The 26,082-nt window shown below is 39.3% G+C and overlaps 3 protein-coding genes across 4 annotated transcripts; 2 read left to right on the top strand and 1 right to left on the bottom strand.

Moving 5' to 3' along the window:
* The first annotated feature begins 518 nt into the window (after window positions 1-518).
* LOC142162317 (uncharacterized) lies at window positions 519-932 on the top strand. Its single transcript, XM_075218658.1, has one exon. The coding sequence runs from the start codon at window positions 519-521 to the stop codon at window positions 930-932; it is 414 nt and encodes a 137-aa protein (XP_075074759.1).
* A 1,944-nt stretch (window positions 933-2,876) lies between these two features.
* Window positions 2,877-13,742, top strand: LOC107815265 (lysM domain receptor-like kinase 3). The gene is given in 11 exon segments (XM_075217688.1): window positions 2,877-3,988; window positions 4,680-4,713; window positions 4,908-5,128; window positions 5,447-5,616; window positions 11,299-11,388; window positions 12,095-12,182; window positions 12,310-12,461; window positions 12,542-12,633; window positions 13,026-13,161; window positions 13,320-13,418; window positions 13,504-13,742. Coding segments are annotated over 11 exon segments (1,854 nt in total). The 5' UTR covers window positions 2,877-3,324; the 3' UTR covers window positions 13,612-13,742.
* Window positions 13,743-15,758: 2,016 nt separating this feature from the next.
* On the bottom strand, window positions 15,759-25,813 carry LOC107815266 (autophagy-related protein 18h-like). 2 transcript variants are annotated; one of them, XM_075256743.1, is made up of 9 exons: window positions 25,254-25,813; window positions 22,365-22,808; window positions 21,816-22,259; window positions 20,572-20,817; window positions 19,674-20,468; window positions 19,412-19,590; window positions 17,119-17,204; window positions 16,476-17,033; window positions 15,759-16,132 (listed from the first exon to the last, which is right to left on the bottom strand). In XM_075256743.1, the coding sequence occupies exons 1-9, from the start codon at window positions 25,449-25,451 to the stop codon at window positions 16,128-16,130; spliced, it is 2,955 nt and encodes a 984-aa protein (XP_075112844.1). In that variant the 5' UTR covers window positions 25,452-25,813; the 3' UTR covers window positions 15,759-16,127.
* Window positions 25,814-26,082: the final 269 nt, after the last annotated feature.

The following is a 26,082-nucleotide window of genomic DNA, read 5'->3' as shown; positions in this document are numbered from 1 at the left end:
ACACCCCAAGCAGGCTTGAATGAGGAAGTCAAGAGGCGTTTCTGGGAGAATTTGGATGAGATGGTGCGTGGTATCTTATATACCGAGAAGCTTTTCATAGGAGGATATTTCAACGGCCACAATGGAGCGACGTCTGGTGGTATAATGATATGCATGGTAGCTTTGGTTTTGGATATAGAAACGGAGGAGGAACGTCTCTGTTGGACTTTGCTAGAGCATTTGATTTGGTGATAGCAAACTCGAGTTTTTCGAAGAAGATGGAGCACTTGGTCACCTTCCAGAGTTCGGTGGCCGAGACTCAGATTGATTATTTACTCTGCAATGAGTCTGATAGAGGTCTTTGCATGGATTGCAAGGTTATCCCGAGTGAGAACCTCTCGACCCTTTATAGGCTCTTAGTCATAGACCTTGAGATCATGAGGAAGAGGAGGAAGAGGGCGATGTAAAGACAACATAGGATAAAGTGGGGAGCCTTGACGGAAGCTAAAGCGCAGGAGTTGGGGGTCAAGCTGGTGACTATGGGGGCTTTGAGGAGTAGTGGGGATGCAAGAGCTATGTGGACCACGACTGCGCAGTGCATTAGAGAAGTCGCGATAGAGGTATTAGGGGTCTCAAAGGGTTACTCTGGTAGTCACAAAAGAGACTGGTGGTGGAATGGAGAGGTGCAAGGAAAAGTGAAAACCAAGAAAACAGCGTATCTGAAGCTAGTGAAAAGTGTAGACGTTGAGGAGAAGAGGGCGAATAGGGAGCTTTATAAGTTGGCTAAGAAAGAGGCAAAACTAGAAGTTACGGCGGCCAAGACTACAACTTTTAGTGGTTTGTATGAGGAACTCGAGGGTCGGGGTGGGGATAAAAGGTTGTTCAAGTTAGCCAAGGCGCGTGGCTTGTACCAAGTGAAGTACATCAAGGAAGAAGAAGGTAGAGTTTTGTAGGATGAGGGGCTTATCTATTGGAGATAACAGACCTACTTCCATAGTCTCTTGAACAAGGAGGGGGACATGAGCATTGTATTGGGTTATTTGGAACTCTTCGGGAGTCGCTGTGACTTTGGGTATTGTAGGCGGATTAGAGTTGATGAAGTTGAGGAGGCTATGCGTAAGATGAGCAGAGGCAAATTGAACGGGCCAGATGAAATCCCGATGGAGTTTTGGAAGAGTGCGGGCAAGGCAGGCTTGGAGCAACTCACTAGGTTATTTAGTGTCATTTTTAGAACTAAGAAGATGCTCGAAGAGTGAAGGTGGAGCACGATGGTTCCTTTATACAAGAACAAGGGTGATATCCAAAATTGCAATAACTATCGGGGTATCAAGCTGCTTAGCAATACTATGAAAGTCTGGGAGAGAGTGGTAGAGCTAAGGGTGAGAAGGAGTGTTTTTATTTTCAAGAACCAGTTTGGGTTTATGCCGGGGTGTTCGACTACAAAAGTCATCCACCTTGTTAAGAGATTGATGGAGCAGTATAGGGAGAGAAATAAGGACTTGCATATGATGTTCGTCGACTTAAAAAAGACGTACGATAAAGTTCCGAGGAAGGTTTTGTGGAGATGTTTGGAGGCTAGAAGTGTACCTGTTGCCTACGTTAGGTTGATTAAGGACGTGTATGATGGAGTAAAGACCCGAGTGAGGACGGTGGGTGGGGACTCAGACCATTTTCCGATTATGATCGGGTTGTATCAGGGATCGGCACTTAGCCTATTTTTGTTTACTCTAGTGATGGACGTATTGACACGCCACTTCCAAGGAGAGGTGTCGTAGTGTATGCTATTTGTAGATGATATTGTATTGATTGATGAGACGTGAGACGGGGTGAACGCGCAGTTAGAGGTATGGAGGTAGACCCTGGAATTTAAAGTTTTCAAGTTGAGCGAGAACAAGACAGAATACTTGGAGTGTAAGTTCAGTGGCACGTTTCAAGGAGGGGAAGAGGAGGTGAGGCTGGACTATCAGGTCATCCTAGGAGAGGGAGTTTTAAGTACCTTGGGTCTATTATTCAGAGGGATGGGGAGATTGATGAAGATGTCACACATCGTATTGGGGCGGGATAGATGAAATGGAGACTCATTTCCGGTATTTTGTGTGACAAGAAAGTGCCACCGAGACTTAAGGATAAGTTCTATAGAGTGGTAATCAGACCAACGATGTTGTATAGGACTGAGTGTTGGCTAGTCAATATCGCTCATGTCCAGAAGATGAAGGTAGCAGAGATGAGGATATTGAGATGGATGTGCGGGCACACCATGTTAGATATCATAGGATTAGAAATGAGGTTATTTACGACAAGGTGGGTGTGGCCCCTATTACCGTGTTTGACAAATGACAGACCCACCTTGTCGCAAGTAGAGGATATTGTTGTTTCTAGTGGTGCACCCATGTTATAAAAATACTAGATTCGCCTCTGTACCTAGCGGGTAGGATTAGGTGTCATCGCGGCGTGTGAATTTGAGGTCGTTACAATATGGAGCACCCCCATCACCTTGTTTATTTATTATTTGAAGTAAAATTAATAACTAGACCATGTTTATTTATTATTTGAAGTAAAATTAATATGTTCTGCTGACACGTTTGCTTTCATTTCTAAGTCTCATGGTTATCTCTTGTACATTTTCTAAGGCGTGTCTGTCATTTGTCAAACACGTTTTTGGCGAAAATGATGTAAGCAACGCCTCATCGTAGATTTTCACATAGACAAAGATAAATTAATGCATAGGTTCAGCTACTGGCTTTTAAGGAAAGTCGATGCATATAAGATAGCTACTGGCTTTTAAGGAAAGTCAATGCATATGCTAAAACAGCATATCTGTTAGAAAATGTCACATATCTTCACTTCAAATGCTTTTAAATTCATCAATATAGAAACTTCAAAGGTAGATTCTTTTTTTTTTCTCAATTTAACATCCAGCAATACTGTCTAATTATGTACAAGGGTTTCAATATTATGAACTTTCGACATGTTTAAATACAGTCAACCCTCTCTATAACAGTCTTGCGAATTGTTGTTATAGAGAACATATATTATAACATATCATGAAAATTGGTTCCGGAAAAGTTTTAACTTTTATAGTGAAGTGTTTTCAACAGCTATGTTGTTACATATATCACAGGTCTGACTGCAATGTGTTATTGTTAAGAGTAGACTGATTCTGCACTAATTATAGAATTGTTTAATTCTTGGCGCTAGAATTTGCCGTTTGTCACTGTTTGACTTTCAAGTTTCAACCGTGGAAGCAATGTCCACTTTCCTGTAAACTTCCTATCGTTGGTCGTTCTTCCTCCTTTTATTTAGCCTAATAATTATGGACTGATCGACTAGTGTTATTTTCCAGGAATGTATCTTTTCCAAAGGATAACGATAATCCTATTTGTGATTTACTACTTTTTTTCAGTTCATTATTATTATGCAGTAGTAGCTGATTCCAGGTGCACAGAGGGCTGTGCCTTAGCTTTAGCTTCATACTCTCTTCATCGTGGTTATTATGACGAATTTGTGTCCGACGTATCCCGCCGGTTATTCCCCAACGTATCTGTCCCTGAAATTCTTAGCTACAACCCTAGTTTCGTAATTCCGCTTACTCAGGCTGAAGCCGAGATCATAATTAAGATTAAAATACCCTTCCGTTGTGACTGCCTTAATAATGGCGACTACTTGGGACATGTTTTTCCCTACAATCTCCGCTCTGGGGATACTTATGGTAGCGTAGCGGCGGAGTATTCCGATTTGGTAACTGAGGAGTGGTTGATGAGGGTTAACAGTTATCCGTATAATAATATCCCGGATAATAATGTAACGTTGAACGTGATAGTGAATTGCTCGTGCGGGAACAAAGATGTATCTGAGGATTATGGGTTGTTCATCACATATCCAATGAGGCCAGGGGAAAGTCTGGAGTCGATCGCGTTGGCTACCGATACAAGCTCTGAATTGATCCAAATGTACAATCCAGCGGTGAATTTCAGTGCTGGCACTGGGCTGCTCTACATTCCAGGCAGAGGTGAGTTCAAACATGATAAAAACAACACCAAAGAAGATATTTATGTTGCTATCTTGGAGTCGACTATTTGGATCATCTATATTTGTTCCACTCAGTTTCGGCACATTTTTGCTCCAAAAATTTGTTTTTAATATGAATTAAGGGTTCTGGAAAACTAATTAGATTCTCTAAAGCTCGTGTAGTGACATATAAGGTGTGTTTGGTATGAAGTAGTGATTTTCTTACTTATTTTCTGGTGGGGGCGTGGTGAGGGGGTAGGGCTGAAGGGGTGGGGTGGATAGGAGTGGAGGCCAGCGAGGTTTGGTGTGGGGTTAAGAGGGTCGAGATGGGTGCGTAAGGGTTGAGGTGGGGTGGGGATGGGTGTAGGTATGAGATAATCGGCGTGGAATGTCACTTATGGAACTTGTTTTCCCTAATGGCAGAAGGGAAGTCATTTTGAACCTCTGATGCTTCAAATGTCCTCACTATTGTCAACTGATGAGATATTGATTGATTTTCTGATCTCCCTGCATTTGCTGAAAGGAAGTAGTATTCTGAGGTCGATTGTCGCAACTTTGCATTGTGGATTTTGACCTGACATAGCTTAAGTTATATACCTGATATTTGGGGTTTGGTAAAATGTTTACTTCTGTTGTCATACTTTTTTTAATTGGTGGAAAATATTCTGGCCATGGTTCCTTGTTTTATGCAGATAAACTTGGGAAATATCCACCTATGCCAACCAGGTATCTTTTTCAGACTTGAGGTGGTAATAGATTGAACATTATATCATGACTCATACTTGTATATTATTAACATTATGGTCATCCATGTTTCCCCTGACTTTGCAGCAAAGGTGACTGCCCTCTTCTTTCACCCAAACCTAGTCAGTGATGGAATTATTCATGCTATCCCAGCTTATTGATTATTCTGTACCGAGTGTATGATCAGGTTCATCAGGTAAATTTATTGCTGGAATGGCAGTAGCATCACTGGCTGGAGTTACATTACTCATAGGCATCATTTACGTGGGAATTTATAGAAAGAAGGCACAAAAGGTTGTACCACACATCTCAGCATCTGCTGATCAATCACATCCATCTGGTCAGGGTAATTCTCTAGATTAACAAAAACATTTTCGCAACATAAATTCTTCCAAAGGTTCTGGTGTCTTGCTTCCTCTAGTGTGTGCCTACTGTTTTTTCACACGAATCAATATCAGTAGTGAATTGGAAGTGTTAAAATCAATGTCCCTTTATGATTACCTTTGGGGTGTGATAATTTTATTGCTCTAAGCAAAACACTGCATGGACATCTTGGGTTGTTATTATTCCCTATTAACAAATTGTCTAATTCAAGTAGCCTAGACACCCAAGATTTACCTGATATACTGTAGTAAACAAATCTAAATAGGGGGTGATAGTCGCTTCACAAGTTTGATATAAACATTTCTTCTGAGTAAGGCCTGAGGGGACTAAGGCAGTGACCTTTCTGATGGTGCCTTGGCAGGCCTTTTGGGCATAGCTGTGGATAAATCTGTTGAGTTCTCATACAAAGAACTTGCTGAGTCGACTAATGGCTTTAGCATTTCTAATAAGATTGGAGAAGGTGGCGTTGGAGCTATTTATTACGCTGAGCTGAGAGGCAAGGTCTGCAATTCAAACTTTTTTTCTTCCAATAACTGTAAAAATATGTCTGCCTGTCTACTCTGGAAGTTGAACTATTTCTATCTCGTACATGTTTGTTCCTAGCTATTTGGCATAAATAAAAGAGGTAAAGTCTTGGAACACCTGTCTTTCTTTTTATCGTGTTAGCTAAAACTTATTTGTTTTTGTTCATTCCAATTTCAATAAGATGGACTGTACTGAGGGAAGAACGGACCCTCCCTTTCCCCTATAGGTAGCAAGTCAGCTGCTACTTTATTTTCTTTCTTATTCCATGTATTTCAGAAGACTTCTATTATGAATTCAATAAGTAGAACAAAAAATCTGAGTCCTGGAATTTAGGATACCTTTGGAGGAATAATGAGAAGTTTGATAAACCTAGAGTAGCATAATTTATAAAAGCTATGATTATTATTGAAAGTGTTGGTTTATGTTTAGTCAATAATGACATGTCAATTGGAAGAGTTGGTGGAAAGAGTTGGTGTGGATGCTAGGAGGAAGCTTCCTCCTTTGATGTCACCCATGACATCAAGAGGAGGTAGTTTGATGTCATCAATGACATCAAGAGGAGGTATTTACCTCTATAAATAGATGCACTCCTTCATTTGTAGAAACCATCCCAAAAAATAATACAATATATTGTAGTGAGTAGAGAGTTAAGAGAGAAATTCTCTTAAGTATAATTGGGAACTCTCCCCTTCCTTTGTTAATAATAAAAAGGCAATTGTTCTCTGGTGGACATAGGATTATTTTGATCCGAACCACGTTAAATCTTGTGTTCTTTTTTTTTACGTTTCCGCTAACAAATGGTATCAGAGCAACAAGATTCTTTAACGATCCAAGGAGGAAGAACAAGCAAAGATGAGTTCCATAAAGTTTGAAATTGATAGATTCAGTGGACGCAACAACTTCAATATCTGGAAAATCCAGATGATGGCGTTACTGCGGAGGGAAGGTTCAATCCATGCTATTGACAGAAAGTATCCTAAGGATATATCAGCTCCCGACAAGGAGAAGATTGAAGGGGATGCATTGAGTGCAATCCAACTATCCCTTGCACCTAACGTGCTTTGTGAAGTAAGTACAGGTACCGAAGAGACGACCAAACAGTTATGGGAAAAGCTAGAAGAGCTATAACAAGACCGATCAGTGATAACAAGGATGTTGTTACAACAGCGTCTTCACACATTTAAGATGGGGTCAGGTACTTTGTTACAAGATCATTTAGATACGTTCAATAAACTTGTCATGGACTTACAGATTGCAGGAATTAAAAAGGAGGAGGAGACGCTTACATGTGCTTTGCTATTTTCATTGGCTTCAGGATATCGTGATGTTGAGAATTCAATGATGTAAAGCAAGGAGCCTATCAAGCTTGAGCAAGTGCGGAAGGCACTTAACTCTAGTGATGTGCGGAGGCACATTGAAGGAGATAGAGATGACCAGGCAAGTGGGCTCTTTGTAAGAGGCCGGACTAGCCAACAGGGAAAGAGCAAATCAAAGCACAGATCAAAGTCTCGTGTGAACAAGAAGAATACAGAGTGTTGGGGTTGTGGCAAGAAGGGGCACTTTGAACGAGATTGCCCAATGTCAAAGTCCAAGGAAAAGGCGAGTGCATCTACAGTTGAACAGGTACATGATTTTGATAATGATTATGTACTAACAACATCGTGTAATAATAATAATAATAGATATGGAAACAAATGGGTGTTAGACTCTGCTTGTACTCTGCATATGACGTTCCGAAAAGACTGGTTTAGCAGTTATGAGAAAAGTGGAGGAACCGTAGTAATGGGCAATAATGCAACTTGTGTAATAGTTGGCATTGGCTCAGTCCGGGTTCGCTGCCATGATGGAGTCGTGAGGACTATTACACAAGTCCGTCATGTTCTTGATCTTAAGAAGAATTTGATCTCCTGAGTACATGAGCGAAGCAGGAACTATAAAGGTGACTAAAGGTTCTTTAGTCATGCTGAAAGGCAAGCTGGAGAACGGCCTTTACACATTGGCCGGAAGCATCATTGTTGGCTCTGCAAATGCATCTACAGTGCAGTTATCTAATGATGACAAGGCAAGACTATGGCACATGAGACTGGGTCATATGAGCGCACGTGGACTGGAGATGTTGAGCAATCGTAACCTTTTGGAAGGTGAGAAGATCAACACACTTGACTTCTGTGAGCACTGCGTTCTAGGGAAGCAAAAGAAGGTCAGCTTCAGCACTGGCAAACACAAGACAAGAGGAGTGCTAGACTACATCCATTCAGATTTATGGGGTCCCTCTAAACTTCCATCGAAGGGCAGAAAGAGGTATCTTCTCACTTTTATTGATGATTTCTCATGAAAGGTTTGGGTGCATTTTTTGAAGGCAAAAAGTGATGCTTTTGAAGCATTTAAAGAGTGGAAGATTTTGGTTGAAAATCAAATGGAGCGGAAAATCAAGTATCTTCGCACAGACAATGGCTTGGACTTTTGCAATGAAGAGTTTTAATGAATTCTGCAAGGTTCATGGGATCTCAAGACATAGGACTGTCAGGCATACCCCACAGCAGAATGGAGTTGCCGAGAGAATGAACAGAACTCTTCTTGAAAAGGCTCGTTGTATGCTCCTACAAGCTAAAATGTCCAAAGTATTTTGGGCTGAAGCAGTTCACACTGCTGCTCATATTGTCAATCGATCTCCAGCATCGGTAATTGACTTTAAGACTCCGAATGAGGTATGGTCAGGTGAACCATTTAACTATTCATACTTACGAGTATTTGGGTGTCCAGCTTATTATCACGTTAATGAAGGAAAGCTTGAACCAAGGGCTAAGAAGACCATATTCGTAGGGTATGTGGATGGAATAAAAGGGTACAAACTTTGGTGTTTGTCTTTACTCAAATTTATAGTTAGTAGAGATGTCACCTTCGATGAATCCTCTATACTTGATCCCCGTAAAGTTTCCGTGGAGTTTTCAGGAAATAAGAACGACGAGCAGGTGGAGCTTCCGGAGGAGCTTGCCAAGGAAAAGGATCAAGAGACTCAGGTTAAAGATGAGTCAGAAGATGTAGACCTTGAAGAACTTGCTGTCAATGAACCATACACAATTGCGAAGGGGAGGGAGAAGAGGCAGACACGAGAACCGGAACGCCTTATAGATCAAGCAAACTTGATTGCATATGCGTTCGTAGCTGCACAAGAAGAGATTAAGGATCTGGAGCCCTCCTTGTATATTGAAGCAACTTCTTGCAAGGATGTTGTACAATGGCGGTTAGCCATGACTGAAGAGATGGAGTCTCTTCACAAGAATCAGACATGGGTCTTAGTGAAAAGATAAAAGGGGAAGAGGACAGTTGGATGCAAGTGGGTCTACCGAAAGAAAGAGGGAATTCCTGAAGTGGAAGATGCTAGGTTCAAGGCGAGATTGGTTGCAAAAGGTTTCAGTCAGAAGGAGGGAATTGACTACAATGAGATTTTCTCTCCAATCGTGAAGCATAGCTCAATTCGCGTGCTACTAGCATTGGTTTCTCAATTTGACTTGGAGCTTCAACAGCTTGATGTCAAAACTGCTTTCTTACACGGTGATCTAGAAGAGACAATCTATATGGATCAACCTGAAGGTTTCCTAGCTGAGGGAAAAGAAGATCATGTATGCCAACTAAAGAAGTCTTTGTATGGTTTGAAGCAATCCCCTAGACAGTGGTACAAGAGGTTTGATGCATTCATGACTACACATGAATTCTCAAGGAGTGCATTTGATAGCTGTGTGTATCACAAGAAGATGTCTGGTAACTCAATGATTTATTTACTGTTGTATGTTGATGATATGCTTATTGCTGCTAACAACATTACAGAGATAAATGCTTTGAAGAAACTGTTGAGTAAGGAATTTGACATGAAGGATTTAGGAGCTGCAAAGAAAATCCTTGGTATAGAGATTTCAAGAGAAGACGGTGTTGTACATCTTTCTCAGAAGAGGTATATTGAAAGGGTTCTCGAGAGATTCAATATGCATACGTGCAAGCCTGTAAGTACACCATTAGCTCCTCATTTTAAACTTTCAGAGTTACAAATGCCTCAGTCCGAGGATGAGGTGGAGCATATGTCAAAGATTCTTTATGCCAGTGCAGTCGGTAGCATTATGTATGCTATGGTATGCACACGTTCAGATATTGCTCAATCTGTAAGTGTGGTAAGTAGATACATGTCCAGCCCAGGAAAGAGGCATTGGGAAGTTGTCAAGTGGATATTGAGATATCTCAAAGGAGCTTTTGGTGTTGGTCTGACCTTTCGAAAAAGTGGTGGAGGTATTTCAGTTCTCGGTTATGTAGATTCTGACTATGCAGGAGATCTTGACGGGAGAAGGTCCACAACTGGATACATCTTTACCCTCGTTGGCAGTGCCGTTAGTTGGAAGTCGACTCTGCAGTCGATTGTCGCTTTATCTACGATAGAAGCAGAATACATGGCAGCAGCAGAGGCGGTGAAGGAAGCTATTTGGTTGAAAGGTTTAGTAGCGGAATTGAGTTTGGTTAAGCTGGAATCAACTCTTAGATGTGATAGTTAAAGTGCTATTCATCTAATAAAAAATCAGAGATTTCATGAGCGCACTAAGCACATTGATGTCAGATTTCATTTTATTCGAGATGTTGTTGAAGAGGGAACTATCAAGGTCGTGAAGGTTATCACAGACGATAATGCTGCAGACTTGTTGTCCAAGATAGTCCCGCTCGCTAAGTTTGCACACTGCAAGAACTTGGCGGGGGTGTGCATCAACTTATGCAACTCCGAAGAGAACAGTTGTTAGGTGGAGGTGGTATGTTCAACAATGGTTTGATTCTTCTTGTTTCTTACAACGGGGTTGCCCAGTAAGCTTAGAAGTTTTGGCCAGAGTTGTTCACACGCACGCTCGAAACGCAAACCAAGGTGGAGATTGAAAGTGTTGGTTTATGTTTAGTCAACAATGGCATGCCAATTGAAAGAGTTGGTGGAAAGAGTTGGTGTGGATGCTAGGAGGAAGCTTCCTCATTTGATGTCACTCAAGACATCAAAAATAGGTCTTTACCTCATGACATCAAGAGGAGGTAGTTTGATGTCACCAATGACATCAAGAGGAGGTCTTTACCTCTATAAATAGATGTACTCCTTCATTTGTAGAAACCATCCCAAAAATAATACAATACATTGTAGTGAGTAGAGAGTTAAGAGAAAAATTCTCTTAAGTGTAATTGGGAACTCTCCCCTTCCTTTGTTAATAATAAAAAAGCAATTGTTCTCTGGTGGACATAGGATTATTTTGATCCGAACCACGTTAAATCTTGTGTTCTTTCTTTTGTGTTTCCGCTAACAATTATGAAGAATTATAAGTCCAAGCTTATAGAGTAAAATTTGGGGATGTTAATGACGGTTATTTTTCCAACACTATACTGCAACTGCATATGATAAGGTAGCAACTGCCGAACACCTTCTGGTTAGATTCTTTAATATTTTTATACAATAAGATATTGCTAGTTATCTAGTTAGAAGTGTTAAGGGATTTCTAATTACATAAACTGATAATACTACTGCTTACAAATGGAACTGTGCTTAAAACTGTAACTTGAAAGTGGGCAATTCACCATTCAATGGGGCATTTAGTTTTTTATGCTCTAAGTCTCTGCTAACATATACTGAAAATTTAACAGATAACAGCAATAAAGCAAATGAAAAGGCAAGCAAAAACCGAATTTCTTGCTGAACTGCAAATTTTGACGCGCGTTCATCACCTGAACCTGGTATTATAAATATCTTCTCTGTCAATTATGGTTTCCTTTTTTTTTTTATCCTGGATAAGGTAAAGATTTCCTTTAGAAGCTTCTTTCGATGAGCACAAGTACAATCCAAATAGGATTAAATGTAAAATCTTGCACGGTTAGCCTCACATATATTTTCTCGTTATTTCACAAAAGATACAGCATCTTGACATCATCGCATTCATGTTTGATTTTTGAAATAAAAAGCTAGTTTATAATTCACTTCATTAACATTTATGGACGGCACTTCACATGTTCCCATGTCACTGCCACAAATAAATAACAGAGAGTCTTTGCTTGTTCAGTTGATCGGTTTGAACGGATAGAGAGAAATGTTAAGGAAAGAAAAGAAAGAGCTTAAAGTGTTGTACTTATTTTCCCTCATCTTCCTGTTCCTTTCAATTTTAACCATTCTAACTCTCAGTATAAATGAACTCTTAAAACTGCTAGTTTGTCATATTACAGTATAAATAGAACTCTTGTAAGAGATGATTCATGTTTTACTATTATGTGTTTCTGTACATAGTGTGTGGACCTAAGAAATTTTGAGGGATTGACTACTTCTGTACTTGAAGTTTGAAGTCTTGAATTTATGTATATCATTTACTGATCTGGAAGGGAAGTTTAATGTTGTATTATGCTTTATTAGTTTACTTGTTTGATTTTTTTGGTCACTGAATGCATGCAGGTGTGCTTGATAGGATATTGTGTTGAAAGGTATCTTTTCCTTGTATATGAGTACATTGACAATGGTAATCTAAGCCAACATTTACATGGTATGAGAACTTTATGAGCTATAGTGATGTGATGGAATAGTTAATTATTTATATTTTTCTTCTTATTTGCATTGCAGATGTTTATACGCTTAAGCATTTGTTAATTACTTGATAATTCTATTTCCAGGGAGGGACACACTGCCATGGTCAACGAGGGTGCAAATTGCATTAGATTCTGCCAGGGGTCTTGAATATATACATGAACACAGTGTCCCCGTTTGCATTCATCGTGATATTAAATCAGCAAATATTCTGATAAACAAAAACTTCCATGCAAAGGTCTTATTAAGGCCTCTAATCTTTGTTTTTTGACAAATTGAAACAACTGCTCTCCTAATTGGTAAATCACATACTCACAGGTTGGAGATTTTGGCTTGACGAAACTTGTTGAAAATGGAAATTCAACGTTGCCTACACGTTTTATGGGTACATTTGGGTACATGGCACCAGAGTAAGTTTTTTCATTGTACAAAATGTGTCTTAACACAGAAATAGCTGCTGCTGACCTGGTTTATTTGATAACGAGTATGACAATAGGTGGTCTTTAGGGAAACAGAGTTGGCATTTATTATTGGTGTATTCCAAACAATCTCTTTTTGGAAGTGGTTTAGCTAAAATGTTAGGAAGCTGAATTAGGTCGAGATTTGATTCATATATATATGGTATCTTTGATTTGTTAGGGTCATCAAATAAATTTCCAACATATATGAATTACCCTTGCTGGGAACTTATGCAATGAAAAGGGTGGGGTGGGGGGTGTAGTTGAACCCCCTCAAGTTGGGTATACCCCAACTGATGTATCACAGATAGATGGTAGCAAATAACCATTGCTGAAATATGCAGGTATGGTCGTTCAGGAATTATCACACCTAAAGTAGATGTCTATGCTTTTGGCGTTGTCCTTTATGAATTGATTTCATCCAAGGAAGCGGTAGTCAAGGAAGATGGTGTAGATGATGCAAGAAGCCTTGTTGCTTTGGTAATTTGCTTCTGCATATTTCTTTACCGAATGTTATCGATTGGCACTGAGATGACCTTTTCATGGATTTAATGCTTCTTGCTAGTGTTACTTTGTCTACTTCAAGGTATCATAAAAATTTTGCACCAGTTGATGAGCTAATGATGATTGTTCCCTAGTTTGAAGAAGCTCATAATCATCCAAATCCAATTGAAGGCATTTCCAGATTGATAGACCCCAAACTCGGCGATAACTACCCCTTTGATTCAATCCACAAGGTACAAATTACACCTTTGTTGCACTATGTTCCACCTTTTTTTCCCCTTTGTTTCTTTGAAACATCAAAACACTTGTCTGCCGCAGATGGCACAGCTTGCTAAAGCTTGTACAGAGAAAGATCATCAAATGCGTCCAACTATGAAATCAGTAGTGGTTGCGCTTATGGCATTTTCATCATCGACAGAGGATTGATAATTTGATGTTCTGGTTTGGTCCTGTAGTGTTTCATGAAGAAGAATTTCTTGAAATCAAGAGCTTAATTTCGACTTCTTTTAAAGATGTTCAGAGAAATATTAAGAAAAAATCTAGTATTTGACTTCTCAGATTGTTATAATCAATCTTTTTTGGGACAACGGAAGTACAACAACAACAATATACCCAGTAAAATCTCACTAGTGGGGTCTAGGGAGGGTAGGATGTACGCAGACCTTACCCCTACCCCGGAAGGGTAGAGAGGCTGTTTCCGGGAGACCCTCGGCTCAACAGAAGAGATAATAATTTCAGAAAAGAAACGAAAGAAGAGATCTGTAACAACAAAAGAAGCAAGAGAAGTAATAATAATATCTTAAAATACACCAAATAAGTGAAAAGGAGTGCAATAATACATTCATATGCAAAACAACAAAATAGTATGAACACAACATAGACCACTACCAGACATAGGCAAAATGTTATCAGACTATCCGGTACAAAAAGGGAAAACCTATGAACTACCCCCTAACCTACAATCCTAATGCTCGACCTCCACACGTTCCTATCAAGAGTCTTGTCCTCGGAAATCTGGAGTCGCAACATGTCTTGCCTGATCACCTCGCCCCAATTCTTCTTAGGCTACCCTCTACCTCTTCTCCGCCAAAGACAACGGAAGTACAATTACACAATCATTTATGATATTCTAGTTATAATTCCATTTACAAGTTTATCTTAACAACCTCTCGTCAGAATTGAGGTGTTCTTAATTAGTTGATAATGTGGCTAAATGACCAGTGGCTAAATATGTAACACTCACATTAGCTTCAAGTAATGGCCTCTCAATTCAACACGAAGAGCTTGTTTATTTGGAGTGCAACGGCAATGCTTTTAATAGTACACGTTGAAAGATGGGCGACCTATCTATGGACCATGAAGGTAACTAATGTGATATTGTGATCCAACAACATAGTCAAGAGGTTGAGGAAACGGCCTCTTGCATGCAGGGTAAGATTGCGTACGATAGAATCTTGTGGTCTGGTCGTTCACCGGACCCCGCGCATAGCGAAAGCTTAGTGCACCGGACTGCCCTTTTTTTTTTCTTCATTACACTTGTGACTTGTGAATGCTTATGAGCATGGCCAGGTGAAGAGCTTCCTAAACAACGTATCAATAAGTTTCAAAATCAACAAGAAATTGGTCCACTGGTTCTTTTAAAACACAGCTCTGACGGAAAAATCAAGTAATCAACTAAAGTTTAACTAGTGTATTCGCTTTATAGCACAGAGATTTGGGCATAAGCCATCTTAATTCTCAAATGATAGTTCCTGCTGAGGCCTCTGGTCTACTAGCCCCACGCTGCGCTTTGCTTGCCACTATTCTCCTTTTATCATTAAAATTCACCTTTGTGGTTTAAAACAAAAAAGATACTGGATCATTTTCCAGTAAGTTACCAAGGTGTGAAAGATCTGATTTTTGCAGAAAGCAACATACGACCATGCATCCTCGTACTAAACATCCCCTCTCCCAACTTGCAACTCAACTCACTAAGAATCAATTTGCTAAAGACTTTCAACTTTGGAACTAAAATAGAACCATACTAGAAAATGAAAGCAACACATTACAGTCCTGCAAATATGTGGTCGGTGTCGGTTGGAGGGAACAGAAAGGAAAGGGGTAAAAGATAACACAAGGAGTAGTACTTTTGGCATAGAAATGGACTCTGATACTTCATTCCTCCCTTTGTAATTTAGCCAATCAAACCACTGAAACTTATCATACATTACATGGACAATTTAGAATTCGGATGCGATATTTTAGTTAATGCAATGGCATTAACTGAAAAGGGAGTTGAAGTAACAGTTATACTTTATCATACAATTACCCAAGAGCATTATGTAACTACCAAATGCCAATATGCACTAACATTGACAAAGAAGAACTGTCTAAACATACTTTTTTCTGTCAATAATAAGCAACTTCGACCCATTCGACATCAAGCAACTCATTCCCTATCATTCAGCATCATGCTTATACATCTGTCAACTTTGCCAAAATATCCCTGATACAAAATAAACATCAAACAACAAAGTCTAGTATTCCAATCAAACGGTCAATGAAACAGAAAACAGCTGTACAATAAATGGCGATTTTCTTCTTTTTGATTTTTTATTTTCTTTTCTTCTTTTTTTTCATGTAAAAAAAACAAAAGAACATAGTTTTACACAGCATAGACAAAAACATGTCCACACCAATCATTTGCATCATGAATTTTACTATACAACATATACAGGAGAATTGGACATGAGAAATCAGGCATCTTCACTCCGGCAACAGGAAAGAAATAAGTCATATTTCACATATCAGTCAGTAGATTTCTTCCGAAATGTTCAGCTCTATATCAATGGTTTATACGATGCGTTCCATTGATTTGCCAATCCCTACTACCAGGTACCAGCATTACTAAATGTTATTGAAATAAGAGTAGGCTGGTACGACGCTGGGATCAGAGTCGGGCATCAACCTGCAACAACCAAAGGTAACTGCATTACATACAGAAGAAAACAATAATGACCTTTGCAACTAAAAGTTCAGAAGATACTCGATACTGTCAAAGAAATAGAGAAAGCCCTGATGGGGGACTACCTAAGGTCTATCTGCTCTGTTGTAGTAGATCTTTTATGTTTCTCTCTGTCCTATTATGATAGATTAAATCTATAAAACATTTTATCGGCCTAACGCGAAATGGTATTGCATGAAAAAGATCCACAGGTTCATGAAAAATTATGTTAAGTAACACAGGAAAAGAATGGAGGGACAAAGAAATAAGCAACTCCACAAGATAAAACCCTCTTAATCTCACTCACCTTCTTCGGAGAAGTCAAACACACCTCCCAGCATATCATCGCTTTCCCCATCATCATCAGGTTTCTCTTTGTCGCAAGGACTACTACTGCTATCCATATCAGCAACCAGTTCATTTACCTCATTTAATTTATTGTTAGTTGAAGCCTTACAGTAGCCTTCTTGAAAAAATTGCCCAAAATCTACAGGGTCACATATATCTTCATGAACAGTTTGTTCGTCAATAATGTTCATACTCATGTCGGAACGATTGGAACTTGAGTTTGAAGCTTCACTAGTAACAACACTGTTTGAAGACTGAACCTCTCTTGCACTTATTCCTCTGGTGGAGAAGGATTCAATTTTGGGAGGAGACTGACTATTTAAAACATAGCTTTCCTCAACGGAGCACAAGATATTTGGGGATGATTCTAGACCAGCCTGCACTTTGTTACTCACTTGTGGGGCTACAGTATAACTAGAGCTTCTCAACCCATCATTTTCTTCCATAGATAGTTCAATACATGGATAAGAAATTGGACCTACGCCCACTTCATGTAAACCAGGAACTTGTGAAGACCCTGAAAGCATATATGTTAGACAAAGCAGAGAAAAATTCAACCATAAAACAACTATTAATGCTTAAAAAAAGTCGAACAGTCTCACCAGAAGGAAAGCTTTTCTCAGAGAGCGAGTCTGCCCTGGCAATACCAGTTGTGGTGTCTCCTGACTTTTCTTTACCCATGGCAGAGCTGAATAATGGAAGAAAAGACTCAACATTATTTTGACTGCATAACACTGTATAGTAAGATATACCAACTATTGTGAGAGAGAGAGAGAGAGCTACAAGAAAATGACCAAAAAACATATCACAACTATATGAACAAATGAACTGAAAACCTAATGATGAAGCAAAATAAATGAAGTAAAACCATGTCAATCAAGTTCCTAAATCATAATTTGTGATTCATATACAGAAGATGTAATTTTTCTAAGTGTCTAATGCAAAGACAAATTATAAGACTCCATATTTTTTTTTCAAATAACATATTCATCTATAATGATTTCCTTAACAATTAATATATCTACTATACTAATCGTTTAGTAACGTCTCTACAAAACAGAGTCCATGGGTGCTGAGTTGCATGCCTCGGTATATTGGTGCCTGCACTGACGTATCGTTTAAGCAAGAGAAAGCGGAAAACCTATCATTGCATCTAGTTTTAGGATTTACACAAGCCACAAAAAAAAATTCAGCAACACTGAAGTAAAGACCCATATTAATGATCTACGTGTAACTAACTAGGATCAGTTATAGTATGCTAATCATGTCGGAAACAATGAAACATATAAAGCTCTTCTCATCCGATCTTCACTGTAAATCGTCAGTGTACTGCAATTGCATGCAAAAGGTTAAACTGAGAATCACGAGACAATGACAAAATGCAGAATGCAGAACTTGCTCTAACAATATGAACCAGTTGACCCCTATGAGCAAGAATACACTGGAGCATTTTCTGGATGGCATTGAACAGCCATTCGGCAGCAACTCATCAATCTTTGCCAATAACACGGTCTTTTTTAACTACAATTTTTTTAAAAGGTCTAGACACAATTTTTGAGATGAGAGTTGAAAAAAGGGGTTCACATTTCTCCGAGACCACAGATAGAGTGATCGTAACTTCCATTTTCTTAATACACGGGGCACTATTACACAAACATGAGAAGTATTAAACTGCCCCATAAAGCTTCCATGATTTAACTAATCATAAAAGAAACCACGGGCAACCAGAACCCTATTTGGTACGAAATGGAAAGTATCCAAACCAAAAGTGAGGACTAAAAGCAAACGAAAGCTGTATAATGCAAGAGACACGGCGGCTTATCTCCATACAAACCATCGACTTCTGTACATTCACTTAAATCACTTCAATATCTATACAATCAGTGACATATCGGACGATGAACAGAATTTAAACCAGCTTCACTGCATGCCTACAGACAGACACTAGAATTCTTCAAAAGCAAATGTTCTTCCAAAAGTCATCATTCCACCTATTTTTAACTTCTTGCGTCCAGCAATTCATGGTCACACTATAATTTGTTTCATGGATTAGCCAGCAACTCAAGTTATAAACAAAACCAATCTGAACTAACAATCACAGGGACACATTCACAACCACAGATAAGTACAATGATCAAATGACCACCATTAAGGCTGAACCTGAAAGGATATAGAAAAGATCAATCTCATACACATTTCTAGACACAACTCTTCAGTCAAGGCATAAATCCTCAAAGTCATTCTCCTCTGCTAAGGTAGAAAAAACATTATGCCACCTAATTGTTGAACTAGTGATCCAGTAAATCACTTTATCTGCTCAGGTTTTGTTGGGTCTGAGTCCACTGGATGCTAAAACATAACTGCAATGGATAAATATTACGGAAGTCTACTTGCCAAAGACCCAAGCTGGAAAGACTGACAAATATCAACATTAAAACTAGTTTCAAGACCTGCAGTATGGCCTAGTGTAGGCAAACCTTGGAGATCAGGGTTCAAATCCCACAAGGATAAAGACCACTAAATAATTTCTTCCGATATGTCTAAAAGCCTTGGTGGGAAGAGTTACCCGATACTTGTGTTGGTGGGAGCAGGAACTCAGTGGAATAGCAAAGTTGCGCACAAGCTAGCAACACGCAATCATTATCACCCCAAAAAAAGGTTTCAAGACCTATTTATCAATGTTAAAGAACACATACAATGCCATCGAAAACTGAAAACAATATTTACTCAGTCCTAAGGCGGTAGGCCTCAACTCTGCATCATGCAGATAATGCGAAGTAAAACCCAATTTTCCGACACCCTATCTCATTTGGTCTGGATCAATTCAACCTTTACGAACATAAAAGTCTCAGTGCTACAAAATGAGCAAAGGATCCATAATAACTATTGCATTACCTATCATCAGACCATTTTGATGGAATTCTGTGGAAATGGTCAAACACAGGCAGTAGATCTTTACGCCTTATTTCGACCTCATTGACAGGAATCTTCTCAATCTCAATCTCCCCAGCAGAAAAACTTCTAGAGAGATCCTGCTCTTCGTATCCAGAAAGACTCATGGTACAGAAGTATATCTAGAACAGATACAAATAATATCAGTACATATATTCAAAAGTATTAGAGGAACCAGACAATTTCCACAAGAGATGATAACAACCTTGGACTTTTGCCAAACAGGTATCCTCCCAGACTTCAACTGCACCTCAGCATTGGAAAGGTACCAATGGGACCGGTCACATAGCTTAGCAGAATCCTTTTCACCCGTATCATCATCTTCAGAAAGAGAATCTCCCATGACAATGTCTGTTACTTCACGGCCACCTATAGTAATGCCATGAATACATTCCTCTCTTTCAGGCCAATCAGCTCTTCGACAAACATCCCACCACTGAATGGAGTCAACTTTCACCCCAGCGTCATCCTCTTGCATTTGAACTACTGATGCAGTCCCGGTTCTCAGATACGCGTCACCCTGTTCTCCACCAAATGAGGGCATCAACTCATATTGAATTAAGTGACCAGATGGAGTATAAGCCAAAAGATGCTCCAACGGATTGAAGTTTTGCGGAGCAGGTTGTTCCCGGCGTACAGAACTATGAAAAACAGCAGCAAGAACACCAGAAGGCACAGAAACCTTTCCGGCTGCAGAAGATGCGGCATTGCTCACTGTATTTAGCCAACCTGAATTCACATTCTTTATCCTGTTGACCACAGAGAGCATGATAGGTGCTGGAGCTGGCGCAAAAGACTGCTGATTGACCATGAAAGATGATGTAGACCACCATGGTCCCGAAAGAATAGGTAGAAGTATGGGTCCATCAACATGAGAATTTTGTAGTTGAAGACCAGTCTCACCACCAAAAGGGGATAGGACAAAAAGATGGCAAGTTCCCCTGGAAGAAATAATAGCTACCCACTGACTGTAGTGACTAAAACAAATGTCTTGTATCACCTATTCAAATTCAGATTTTAAGAGAATTGTATAATCATAATCATTATAAAGAGACAAACTCAGTATTGAATATCAAAGAAAAACACTGCAAACAGATACGCACAGCTGGAGTCACACCCCGATGAAGCTTGTAGAGGTGGACATGTGAAGCTTTCCAATCGCTGCTTTGGCTGCCTGCTCCATTTGGTGAGCAAGAAGGTACAATGCGAAATATGTTTATATTATTCCCACGTGTAGAGGCAGTTACAAGAAGAGTGCCACTAGGGTCAAAACACAGAGCAGATATAGGACTGGAATGCGCCCTGAATTGTGAAATAACTGCTCTAGAAACAAAATCTTTAATAACAACCTGCAGCAGAAAAGTTGGCAGGAAAATTCAGTTCTCATCATCACCATAACTGCTCTGCCACAGTTACTCTCTGTCAAAATTGCATGTAGCACAATCATCAACTTAGGAGCTATAAACAGTTGGTTAATGCTTAGTATGGAACATCTGGACAACAAACTATTCACATTTAAGAGAGAGAGAGAGAGAGCGAGAGAGAGAGAGAGGGAGGGAGTAACATATTGCTTGCTCTAGTTGCCCTCTGATATCGGGTTGTAGTATGCTACTTAGGATAATAGAGCTTAATTTTGGATAGTCGAAAAAGTAAAATTTAACATTCAACTTGTTTTATGACAGTAATAATTTGCTTAATAAACGAGAAAACGTTGTTTCCCCCTTAGAAACTTGCTATATGATGGACCAGCCCCCTACCCTTCTCCACTTACAGACTTTATTTGGTTTCAACCTTGTGACGTGTACTTACCACATATCTCGCATACAACTTTTACCATTGAACCAAAGCTCTGGGGTTAGGAGGGAACAAAGTAGGAATAATATTGCACTTATTACGCTTCATTCGATTTAATTGCCGATTACAAAGAGGATCCAACAGGTTCAAGAGCTCAACTATAGCGCCAAATTAAGGATGAAGATAATTCACTGAATATTTATGCCTGGCATCACGCTGAACTAGGAATATCTGATGCACCAGCAACAAATGAAATCATAAAGTGTGAGATAAAACCAGCAAATGAAAAGATTCGATGAGCTGTAAACATGCACGAATAGCAGATATCCTGTCCTCAACTGTACACAATTTAATCTTTTGGAGATATGGCCATCAAAAATGTCAAAATCAGCAGAACAGCGAAAAATAGCTGTATAACAGTCAACAAACTTGAAACATGAAGCCCTTCCTTCCCTTTCCTTATGAAGCTTGGCTTCATTCTCAACAGAACTTCTCAATTAAGTTAATTTCATAAGCATCTTGATAATACAAACAAGCTTTAAGTAGAATATACCATGCCCGCGGCATCTGTTTCAGGTGAATGTGCTGGAACCCTCCCAACTTTCCAGCTAGCACTTGTTGACACTGGTGAATTACTCCCGTCAGGAAGAAGTTCATGACAGTATTTTGACAAAGTTTTGTATCCCATGTCCCCAAGATTGATCAATCCAGCAGCTAGATGTTTGCTTGATTCCATGGCATACCTAGCTACCAGATTTCCGTTACCAGGTGAAGTAGAAGGGCTAACACCTGGAGAAGGACTAAGACTTTGGGGACTCAAGCGCCCTGTGTTTGACAACAGCGGATTATTTGAAGCATATGCTAACCATCTCGGTCCTACAGCCATGGGACCGTAGCCAATGTTAACCCCAGTCACACCTTGGCCACCCAACTGAGGCACAGGATATGTGAGCACGCTAAACTTGTTCTCTAAGGTAAGAGCATCAAAACAATATATCTGCCAACACATCAAACATACAAGGGAGCACAAAATCTTCAGTGTAATTCTCAGATTTATGGATAAAGGCATAAACCATCACTATAAAAATTACAAGATGTTTACCTGTGCTGCAAGACCAACAGCCACTACCTTCGGACTGCATCTAACCATATACACAGTAGAGCGGAATCGCAAAACATGAACATAGCTGTGGGACCTTAAAGAGTAAAAACGTACAGCTGTAGGTGAGTGTATAATGCTTCCTCCCTGAGGCTCAATGAAACCATCCCTCCCAGTTTGAACTGAAGCTGAATCTGCACTATCATCACATGCCACAACCAAGAGCAAGGGATGCGATTTCTTATATCCTTCACGACCATCAGATTTTGCAGGGATAGGTTGCATCTGTAGAAAAGTTACTGGATCATCGCGCCTCGAAACTAGTTCACAAACATTTGAAGCATCTTCAACATCCAGGACTTGAAATCCATCAGAGTAACCAATAAGGAGCACTCGTTTGAAAGAAGACAACCCAAGCTCTAGTCTGTCAAAGCAAGCCCATAAAACCTGTTTGGCCAGAAAAGAACGAGCCAATAACATTCAGTCAGATCATATGTACGTCCTATACCGACAACCTAGAAAAGTTATGATGCGGTGAAGCAGAAAAGACTACAATATTCCATATCAGAATACAGTCGGAATATCTTACTTCACTTGAGTATCTAAAGATGTCCAGAACCAAAGCACTTTGCTAACAAATATAACAATCAACATCGAATCTTTTCCAAATCCCTGCAGTTGTAAACCACAAACCAAAGTTTACCCTTCATCTAATATTTTTTCTTCAATTTTCTTCTTTTCTGTTGAGCAGTAGTTTATGAGGGTGGGGGGAGGTCAGAGGAGAAACAAGGACCAAATTAATTAGATGAACTTTTCTCGAGCGAGCCAATAAGCGAAGGGAAATGAAGTACATTAATACTAATCAAGTTATCAACCCCATCCCTAGATTCCTTGGCTGACAAGAACTGAAGATTTCTTATATAAGACCTGACAAGAACTGAAGATAAATAGCACAAGTAACATTTTTCCGCCCCATTATCTCTCCTATATGTGGGATTCCTATGGTGGTCTTCCTTACGAAGAAGAGATGGAAGCTGAGACTAGGAAGCTGCTGCATAGGAGATCTTGTTTGATCCCATAGTCAGTTGTCTAAATTTAAAGATGCAGAAAAAATAAGAGTAAAAGACTATGAACTGCTTCGAGCTTAAAAAACAGAAAGCACGACACAAATCTTTATATATGGATTAAATTACAATCTGCTACATAGTTCCATAATCAATAAAATTAGAACACTAATAGCACTGATTACTTGGAGATTTTACACCCAAAAAAAGTAAATATAGGAGTAGTAAAATTTTGCTGTTAATCCGACAACAAACCCACTAAAGGAAGCATAGAGCTTATATGGCTGTTCATCCTACCACACTCCCCTCGTACAACAAACCCACTAAAGGAAGCATAGAGCTTATATGGCGACGAGATGTCCTAGACTAACAAAGTAGTGTCACCTTTTTATCTCTTTTTATAAAGTAAATGGCCACTTTTTTATCCTAGAACCAAATTGAGTAAAAAAATGGAACTCAATAAAGATGCAAATGTTTTCTTTTGATACAATGGAAAATTAATTATATACCATTAGTAGTTCAAAATTTGAGCCCAAAATTGTATTCCTCGCATTCCACAGTTCCAAGTTGCAACAGCTTAACTACACATGATCCCTAGGGAAACCTCATGAGGCGCATGGTGATGGTTATGTATCCTTTACCCTAATGAGAATTTAGTAATCACGTAGGCATCCAAAAACTCAAGAACTTCAATCACATTTTATTAGATGGTGATGACAATTCCAAGTAACAGGCTGTAAGTTTATAACTGAGAATCATGCCTATATTCCCCCCCCCCCCCCCAAGGGCCCCTTCTCCTTTAGCATTTTCCCTTCCCAGGGATGAAACGGGACAACAAAAGCATTGCACCTGTGAAATACCATTACTAGAAGGGATTTAGTTACGGACGGGTCTATAAACATAAAGATGGGGACGGTCCTCAAAGCACACCAGATTTTTAATATACAACAACAACTACACCTCATTCACAAATAAGTTGTTCACATTGACCATGTTTCTCCAATTAAAATTCATCTCAGAAGATGAAAAGAAGAAACTTAAATTGAAATGCAATGTGCCTAATAGATCTTCTACATAATCAAAAGAATAGGGAATTGTCCAGTCTACCCAAAGAATTAATAAAACGATTATGGTTTGATCCTAGAAACAACTGAAATGTATAAACACTTTGGGGTGAATTACTTCATCAAAAAAAAATGAACACTATGGGGTGAATTATCTCCCTGCCAACTTAGCATAGCATAAATCAAGTCCAAATAAAGGCTAGGAAGTAGGAACCTAAACATCTAATCATGTTGCACAGTTAAAATGCACTCACAATCATTTAATCTCACTTTCCGTAGTAATGTAACACACTCTTCGAGAAAACAAAATTAAAAGAGTAGGGGCAGTATGCAGTACCACATCCATTTCAAGCTCCAGTACTTCGGCCGTGATGCCACATAACCTTGGTTCTAGAGTTCAATTTTTTTAGACATCAAATATGTCTTCTTTTTTTCATAAACATCCACATTTCTATCTACATAGCATTGTCCAAAAAATTTCAGTTGAACTCTCAGTGTAAATGATCTCAATTTTAATACCAAATGTAGTTTCTGAGCCAATTCTGCTACACACAATGCTATCCAAATACCTAATGAGTAGATAATAACACACAGTACAAAGTGAGAATAATAATTTGGAATAGGTGTTTTCAACCTTCTAACAAATCTATAACTTGAATCCTCATCCTAACTCGCCAAAATCAACTGACTAGCATAAATCAACTATAAGAATGAAATGATCAACACTCAAAAGCATAAAATGAATGAAGAAAACCGAAAGGGACCTGGTCTTTGCGGTGATCATCGGAGACGGAACCGGTGACGGAGGCACCGGCGGAGCGGACATTAGTCGACACCGTTTTGATGCAAGATGAGATGAACTTGAGAGAATTGGGGATAAATCCATTGGTATTTGTCCCATTCTTCACCTTATTTTTATTATTATTACTGTTGCTGCTGCTGATGTTTTGGCTTTTCTTCATAATATATAATCAAATACGAAATCTAGAATCTCTCACTGGTAACCAGCAAGTAACCACCGGAAAGAAGAATCAACCACTTCAACTTCTTTCAGTCCTCCAGCGCTTACTCCGCCGCCACCGTCCACCGCCGCCGCTACAGCCGAGCGCTGACGTAATTTGATGATCAGATAAAGCATGAATATCAGGAACAGTTCACCGGAAAACCTGAGGAGATAACACCGGCGAGAACTTTTTGGTGTTGATGTTGGTGTATTGGGTTTGACTATCAGACGGTTCCCTTTCCTCTCTCTCTCTCTCCTCTCTCTCGCTCTATTTCCTTTTTGTCTTTGTATTTTCTCTATTTCTACTTCTACTTCTATTTCTGTTCTCTCTCTCTCTTCATTGTTAACTGCGGTGCAAGCCAATCCAAATGTTTTCTAATTTTTGCATTTGACCAACGACTTTTTAGAAAGTGTCATTTGCATCCCACTAATTTTGGGTAAAAACTCCAATTAAATAGTATAACAAATATGCTAATCATAGAAAGTTACAATCGATAACTGTGTTGTTTTGCTACTTAATTCGTTGGCTCGAGATGCTTTTGTTCTTTTCTTCCATTAATATGATATATTTGGTAATTTTAATTAATAAA

This window comes from Nicotiana tabacum, chromosome 7 (assembly GCF_000715075.1).
Source record: "Nicotiana tabacum cultivar K326 chromosome 7, ASM71507v2, whole genome shotgun sequence".
Taxonomy (NCBI): Eukaryota; Viridiplantae; Streptophyta; class Magnoliopsida; order Solanales; family Solanaceae; genus Nicotiana; species Nicotiana tabacum.
The sequence above is the reverse complement of the archived record's forward strand: the minus strand, read 5'-3'. Positions and strand labels throughout refer to the sequence as shown.

What these genes read in the sequence shown, in the direction of transcription:
- LOC142162317 (XM_075218658.1), top strand. Translation starts at nt 519, where the DNA reads ATGGGGGCTTTGAGGAGTAGTGGGGATGCAAGAGCTATGTGGACCACG.
- LOC107815266 (XM_075256743.1), bottom strand. Translation starts at nt 25,451, where the DNA reads ATGAAGAAAAGCCAAAACATCAGCAGCAGCAACAGTAATAATAATAAA. An exon ending in ATGATCACCGCAAAGACCAG is followed by an intron (nt 22,809 to 25,253) that starts GTCCCTTTCGGT and finishes CTGGCCAAACAG; the next exon opens with GTTTTATGGGCTTGCTTTGA. An exon ending in CTGTTGGTCTTGCAGCACAG is followed by an intron (nt 22,260 to 22,364) that starts GTAAACATCTTG and finishes ATGTGTTGGCAG; the next exon opens with ATATATTGTTTTGATGCTCT.